Source organism: Quercus robur, chromosome 2, assembly GCF_932294415.1.
Source record: "Quercus robur chromosome 2, dhQueRobu3.1, whole genome shotgun sequence".
In the NCBI taxonomy this organism is placed as follows: Eukaryota; Viridiplantae; Streptophyta; class Magnoliopsida; order Fagales; family Fagaceae; genus Quercus; species Quercus robur.
The window spans coordinates 90,157,235-90,165,375 of record NC_065535.1 but is presented as its reverse complement, the minus strand read 5'-3'; the positions used below and the strand labels follow the sequence as shown (position 1 = coordinate 90,165,375).

Here is an 8,141-nt window from a genome sequence, read left to right as displayed (position 1 = left end):
TACTATCTTGCCAACATTGGTGATTAACAATCAAGAAAAACAAAAGGAGCTTACATGTTGGTGCAAACATTACAGTGGAGTCCTTGACCTTAATGTGGATGAGAAGCTTCTATACCATATTTTTAGTGCATTTGGTGTCATCCATATTAACCATGATGCTTTTGAGGAACCTAATGCGGCTATGAAGGTAATGTATGGCCAATATCTTTGTTACCGTCAATTTATGGTGTCCTATGCCTACAAAATGTCATTGGAGTATTGGCTCTATGGTAGGTTACCTCTCATGAAGGTGTCATTTCAAGCAACACCTTATGGGCAAGGTGTTTTCAAGGGGAGGGAAATGTTAGGAATGCTATAAGCATATGGATAATAATCGTTGTATTGAGATTTAGTTAGTTAGGTATAATTCCAAGCATGTTAATCACATTTAGCACATGTTGGAATTATTAATGCACATAGGGAATAATAGAACCAATAGGATAAGGCCATGTGGGCCAATGAGATTAGAGCTATTCTCTTATAAATACATGATTGTAATCCAATATGAGATATCAATGAAGAATAAACCAATTTGTTAGTGCATTAGTGCATCTCTCTCTCTCTCTCTCTTTTAATCTCTTTATTTCTCTATGGAGGGTGAGTACCTCGAATTAAGTCAATTTTCCCACAATCCCTATCCATTCCCCTATAATTCCCTTCAATCTCCATTAGGAACCACCGGGATCCTAACATGGGCTCACAATCTATTTGTATTGTGGGTTTGGATTTCCTACTATGGGTGGTCCCGTGCTCGGCAACTCAAATACACTTCTATTCCTTCAAGCCTTTCTCTCTTCCTCACAGAATCGCTCCTTTGTTCTCTTTGAGTGCTTGCTCACTTCTCTTAGTGTTCTTCCTAGAATTGCCAACCCCCTTTTCTCCCTTAATCCTCCTATTTATAGCTTTAGATAAGTGGAGGTGTTATGATTACTTCCCTTTATTAGTGTGAACGAAGGTCCAATTCCATTGTATTTAGGTGGGTGTTTAGGTGGGTGAGGTGGTGGTGGCATTGAAACTGATTCCCACCTCCAAAAAGACTGCTCAGCAGCGATATTACCTAAGGCAATACCGAGAAGCTGAGTCATCATTCTGCCGAGCAACCACACGCCCAGCTAGGATAAGTTTGATCAGGAGCAGTTCGCCTTTGATGTTCAGGGTTAAATGATCTTGTTATGTTTATTGGGCTCACAGTGAGTCTCAAAGCGGTGTCTAGATCAAGGTTTTAAGCCCAATGGGGAAAGGGGGGGGGGTCAGGTGTTGTATTTCTAGTTTAGGGCCCAAGGCCCAACGACCCCGGGACCAACCCCCGTATAATTATAATCCCAAATTTCTTCCATTTTCCTCCTTAAAGCATATAATTAGGATTCTATGCACTGTGCAGTATCCCCTAAATTTCTCACAAAATGTTTCAACAAAAGTTTCAACATTTTGACTTTTTTGACCTCTTTGATCAAAAAGCAATGGTTGATATTAAAAGTAATGTTATTAACTTTTGATCACAACCATTAAAAAGGTATTGCATTGTTATTGCAACTAATTTCAATCCCCCGCTCACACACTCATTCACAATTTCAGAAAATTTTGTTTATTTATTGTCGTAGTTTGTAAATATCTTGATAAATATTAATAATTTTGGTAGTGTTTGTGGGGGTTAGAAAGTTGAGAATATGTGTGTAGTACTAAGAATAGAGTGGTTCTTATCAAAAAGAAAAAAAAGAATAGAGTGGTTGATGAAATGTTTAAGAGATTGCTTAAATTTATGTAATTTTAGGATATGAAAATATTTTATGCTTTAAATTCTTATTTATAGATTTCAAAATCCTTTAATTAGTTTAAAGTGAGTTTCAATTAGCTCAATTGGTAAAGTTTTTAATAGTTGAATAAGAAATCTGTGGTTTAATTCTCACAAGAGCGGACAGTTGAGACTCTCTCCAAGAAAAAAAAAAAAGTCTAAAAATAAAATCTACTTTTAATAGTAAATATTATAATATGTTATAGTGTTATACAAATTTTTTTAAATAAAATATGAATTAAGAAAATCAAGTTTTAATGTATTCAATAATATTATGGGCAAATATAGATATTATAAAAATAAAATATGTATTATATATAGATTTGATTTTTTTAGAAAATTATTATATATAAATATCTTAATATATATAAAATTGATTTCAAATGAAATTGTAAAATAGTCCACAGACCATTATTTAGTTATTATAATTGAATTTTTTTCGTGTTTCAACTTTAATACAATAAATATAATATAATTATAATCCCAAATTTCTTCCCCCCCCCCCCCCCACAAGTCATGACTACTGCCCTGGTACCTGATCCACAAACTAGTCATTAATTCCCTTCCTGCTCTTACCAAGGGGCATCACTCACTCTCTCACAATTTCAGAAAATTTTGTTTATTTTATAGTTTTAACTTGTAATTTGCAAATATCTTGATTAATATCATCATATTAATTTAATTTTTTTGGTAGTGTTTGTGTGTTTGTGGGGTCAGAAAGTTGAGAAGCTGTTACTACCAAGAAGAGAGAGATAGAAGAGTAAGAGGCAAAGTGAGTGAGTCCTAGGTAGTAGATAAAAATGTTGATAACGGTCAGAGAACTTTCTTCTTCTTCTCTCCTTAGCTTCCAACTCAATCCCAAAGCCACTCCAACTCCAAGGCTCAAGAAATCAATCTGCCGTGCCAGCTTCTCTGTTCAGAGAAAACCCAACACCACCAAATCATGGAACTTTGGCCTTCACTCCAACAGGTATGACATACCCTTTTCATTTTTCTCTTCCATAATAATTTCTATGTACTTTGTTTCCACAAAATGGGTTTTCTCCTAATGGGTCTTTGGTTTTTCTTCTTTTCTAGCTGTAGTTTGCTCTGTTTTTTGTTTTTATGTGATGCCTGTTTCTTTGTATGCTATCAATTTCTCATACAAACACACAATTAGAAAAAGGGACCAAGAAACTGAGAGTAATGGGTAGTTGGATAGAATTCTATAGTCTGAAAAGACACCAATTTTAGTAGAGGTTCTGTGAACAATCAGTCAACTGAAACTTGGATGCAGTTTAAGTAGTGTCAACAAAAACTGGCTTAAAGTTTGCACAATCAATGTGGCAGTTCAACTCTGTGTTCTTTAGGTTTATGAAAAGCAACTTAATTTTCCATCACATAAGGATGAACTGATGAAGATGGAATGCCAAGATGGTGAATTGCCTAAAAATATAGACTAGTAATTTATTTATCACCTGGCAGGGTTCTGAAGAGTAATATTAAAGTACAGTCAAGATCTTCTTTAAATATACAAGTAGAATCACAGTATACAATTTGAGAAGTGCTGTACACTGCAGCTTGTAAATACTGTTTTTTTGCAACGATTTGTTTAGTATAGGCAAATTATTTTCTATCTATTTTAATAATCTAAACAATGATAGTGCCTCTCTTTCTTTTGTCAATTATTTTCATTTAAAAGTTTCTATACTAATCCCCCCACCAACTAGTATATAAATTATTAAATTAAATTAAAAAAAATCTTATAGGTCATCTTCATATTCTGGAGAAATCAGGTTACTTGCTATTATAGCTATATTTATCCTTTTTGCTGATTGGAGTTTCTTTGCAGCTGTGAGGGCTCCGTATTTGATCCCTTGGGTATTAATTCAGATGTACCTTCTGGTTTAAATGCTGCCTGGGAAAGTTTTCTGTGCTTGTTTTCACAAACATATGAAAGTGCTTCTAGTGCAAAAAAGGAGAAACCTTCCTCTGCTCGAGGAGTAGCAGGTTTGTCTCTAAACTTGTAAAATGTTATTCAAGATCTTCAATTGCAATTCAATTAATGTCTGTAGCTTTTAGTAGTTGATTAAAATACATTGAAATTGGCAGCTGCAATAGAGGACAGTAACATTGATTTTGGGGACTTCTTCAAAGGTCCATTACCAGGAAAGTTTCTCAAGCTCTTAGGTTATCTAGCCTTATCACGGCTTGGAATATACATACCTCTTGGTGGGGTAAATAGTGAGGCTTTTCTTGGAAATTTGGATCAGAACAGTTTATTGAGCACTCTGGATACATTTTCTGGAGGAGGCATTGGTAGACTTGGAATATGCTCTCTTGGTATTGTTCCCTTCATCAATGCACAGATTGTGTTCCAGCTTCTTACGCAAATTTATCCCAAGTTGCAAGATCTTCAGAAAAGAGAAGGAGAAGCAGGAAGAAAGAAAATTCTTCAGTATACTCGATATGCTTCAGTTGGGTTTGCCATTGTACAGGTAAGGAACTTCACTTAACTTGAATGAAGAACAGGTTTACACATTAGAATTTCTGAGAGGGAATAAAACTTTGATTGATGTTTACTGCTTTGCATGCACTACAATTGTTTATAAATACTAGTATGATGCCAATGGGATAAGTTTGTTCATAAAAAATAGTATGATGCCAATGGGAAAATGAATGAAATAAAGAAAGAACTGCAACTATCATATGTTGAATTTTGCTTCCTGTTACTAAAAGATACCAAGTTGAAAATGGTGTGATGTGGTTTGGACTGTTTGATTAGGGAAAATGGTGCATATGTCACAGATAATTTATGTTTAGAATTATAGCACAACTGTGGGTAGGATAGACCATCAACATCCTCTCCTGAAAATTCCTATATCTTTATTAATATTTCTCACTTTCCATATAACAATAATATTGTAATACTTCTTTTTATCTGAGCTGTTTGATTGAGCTTTGATCATAATATTCTTTTATCCATCTTTGGTTGCCATTACAGGCAATTGGCCAAGTACTCTACCTTCGGCCCTATGTCAATGACTTCAGTACGCAATGGGTTCTTACTTCTGTTACCTTATTGACTCTTGGCTCAGCATTTACAACATACATAGGGGAGCGAATTACGGACCTCAAACTTGGAAATGGCACATCCCTTTTGATATTCACAAGCATTATCTCCTACTTGCCTGCATCTTTTGGTAGGACTGTTGCACAAGCATTTCAGGATGGTAACTACATTGGACTCATCGCAATCATTGTCTCCTTCTTCCTATTGGTCCTCAGTATTGTATATGTTCAGGTAAGTGCTGCTTATATTGTTTAACAAAGATGTCCTTGGAAGTAAAGAAATGTTAACAATTTTATCAACAAAGGGTTTCAGGAAGCAGAGAGGAAAATTCCACTTAACTATGCCTCGAGATACACCAGTAAAAGTGGAGGGCTTCAAAAATCTGCTTACCTACCCTTTAAGGTTTGTATTCAAGCTTCTTGCCTTACGTTTCTGTATTTTTAGATTTCTAATCCTGAGGACTCTTGTCCACACATACTTGGGAAATGTATGCTGGTTTTTTCACCTAAACAATATTTACTTATGCTTTAAGGCTCAAAAAAACAAAAATAACTAAAATGTGGCCATGGACCAGCTCAATTTTGATCCTGTTACAAATATTACATAAGCATACCCTTGCCTGGCTTCCAATCATATAATCACCAAACTGGACCATCTCAACCAACATTTTCTCATTCTATCGGCATTCAACAAGGATGTTACCTATAGCTTCAAGTGAAAATATTGGTTAGAGATTATATTCTTTCTTATCTTGTCATACGTTTCTTTCATCCATTCTTAATTCTTGATTACCATGTCTGTTTCATAGAAGTTCTCTGCCAGGGTGGTAATCATACATCAATGTCTGAGCTCTTCCATAGTAGTTCTCCACATTTAATTTATATTCTCTTTTCTTAGGTTGAGGGTTTATTTATTTATTATTTTTTATAATCTTTGGAATAATCTAAATCTTCTGATTGAGCAGGTGAATAGTTCTGGAGTGATGCCAATTATATTTTCTACCTCATCATTAGCTCTTCCTGCTACTCTAGCACGCTTTACTGGTTTAAATGCACTGAAGAATGCCGCAGTGGCCTTAAATCCAGGGGGTAAGATTTTTGTGATTTTTAATGGTAAAAATTGTTAAAGATTGAAGGATACAAACGAAATATAATCTGTTTATGGACTCTAGTAATGCTAGTCTCATTCAGCTTACATGATTGGTCTCTGAAATCTGCTACAAATGTCCATAATCTACCCAAATGTTGTATCGGCAGCTGGTGTGAAGAAGAAACAAAAATACATAGCTGTTAGTTTGATGTATGATGCATCTCTCGAGTGTGATGCTAGACTGAATCTTTTTTTCTTGTTTCTCTTTTTCCTTCTTGTTTGCAATTTGTTGTGTTCTGGCCTCATCTACTTAAAATTTTCAGTCCAAACGCTCATACCCTACCTATAAGCCCTTGAAAATTAGATCTTGTTATACTCTCTCTCTCTTCCTCTCTCCCTCCAGGGTTTTGCCATATGTGTAAGTCAAATAAAATCTTTGTAATTGTTGGCAATAGACTCAGCCTTTTGCTGTTGCAGTCTCCATGGTTGGATGTCAGGTTCAACAAGAAACATGCTGTCAGTTTGTTAGCATTTGGCAGATTAGGCTCTCTTTTTTTATCAGATAAGAACATCTGACAATTTAAAACTAACCAGATAACTTTTTGTAGGTTCTTTCTATCTCCCCACGAACATCCTTTTAATAGCCTTCTTCAACTACTATTATACTTTCCTACAATTGGACCCTGATGATGTGAGTGAACAGTTAAAGCGCCAAGGTGCATCAATTCCACTTGTGCGACCGGGTAAAAGTACAGCTGCATTTATTAAAACGGTAATTTTTCACCTTTTTAATAAAATTTATTGCCCATTAATGCATTATGAATCCTGAATTGTCAACCAGTTGACTCGATTGATTTGGCCATGCCTGATGTTCCTTTAGTGTTATCATAGAGTGATTATCAGAAGCTTGTGTGAATTATAGAGTATGCTTTTTATTAGAATGGTTTGAAATGGTGCATAATTGTCATTTTCTTCAATAGTGATTGAGAGTTCAACTTTTTTTCAACCCTGTAGCATTCATTGCCACATAATTTGGGGAACATCTTAATGTTCATATTCATAAAAGTATATTTGTATGGACAGTATTGCATGATGCGGACTCAACGCATACCCACACAACATATTCTTAATCAATCTGTGGCATCACAAAAGGAGTTTCAAAAGCTTATGCTTTAATTATTTCTCTACAGTGTGCTATACTGCTATGCAACCTTCACTCAAAGATTATTGCTAAATATATATCACTTCCCTACTTGGCTACTTACGTGTTTTTCTCCATCCTTTAATTATGTATCTTTTTGGCTTCGGTATGACTGTGAATTCATCTTTGTTCTTTTATGGCTGGAATATAGGTTCTTAGTCGGATATCGGTTCTTGGTTCGGGCTTTTTGGCAATACTGGCTGCTGGTCCTGCCTTGATAGAACAAACCACACACCTGACTGCATTTCGGGGATTTGCTGGTACATCTGTTCTCATTCTTGTTGGCTGTGCAACAGACACTGCAAGAAAAGTTCAAGCAGAAATAATTTCCCAAAAGTACAAGAACATAGAATTTTATGACATTGACAAGTATGGCCCATAAAAGGAATGAGAGGATACATCTGCAAAAGTTCTAACGCTAGCGAATGGATACATCTGCAAGAGAGATGATATGGTGATACTTTGCCATGTTAGATTTGGTTCGGCAGTCCCTGTATTTTCATTGTTTTGAATATACGTATCGATTTACACTTGTACATAGTGCTGCAGAACAGCCTACTAATTGATTTATGGCCAGCTCTCTAGTCTCAACATGTTAAGTTATCACAAATAATTGGAATATTCATTGTTTGCTCATTGCTGACCAGTTTTGTGTCAAAGGAAACAGAAGTTGGGGAGATAGCCTAGTTTGTCAAATTCCTCTGACCGCCTTTACCTTACACAGCTTTCATATTTTTCCGATTGTATTTTCTACGCAGTGTAGGAACATTTCATTTGCAACAAGTTCGTTGTCTAATATTGTAATCAATGAGAAGCAGAAGCTGGAGAAAGCAAAGCATAGTAGAGAGCATAAAATCCAGCTCCTTATATATATACACTTCTTTTGGGCAATTATATTTGCCTTGGAATATCTCCTATGAATCCTTATTGGTAATGCCCAAGCTGCTCATAAATTTTAACTTTGAGCA

The 8,141-nt window shown here is 35.4% G+C and overlaps 1 protein-coding gene across 1 annotated transcript; it reads left to right on the top strand.

Moving 5' to 3' along the window:
* The first annotated feature begins 2,395 nt into the window (after window positions 1–2,395).
* LOC126715736 (preprotein translocase subunit SCY1, chloroplastic) lies at window positions 2,396–7,869 on the top strand. The gene is made up of 8 exons (XM_050416505.1): window positions 2,396–2,801; window positions 3,663–3,820; window positions 3,923–4,308; window positions 4,815–5,114; window positions 5,196–5,285; window positions 5,848–5,971; window positions 6,581–6,744; window positions 7,325–7,869. The coding sequence occupies exons 1-8, from the start codon at window positions 2,632–2,634 to the stop codon at window positions 7,553–7,555; spliced, it is 1,623 nt and encodes a 540-aa protein (XP_050272462.1). The 5' UTR covers window positions 2,396–2,631; the 3' UTR covers window positions 7,556–7,869.
* Window positions 7,870–8,141: the final 272 nt, after the last annotated feature.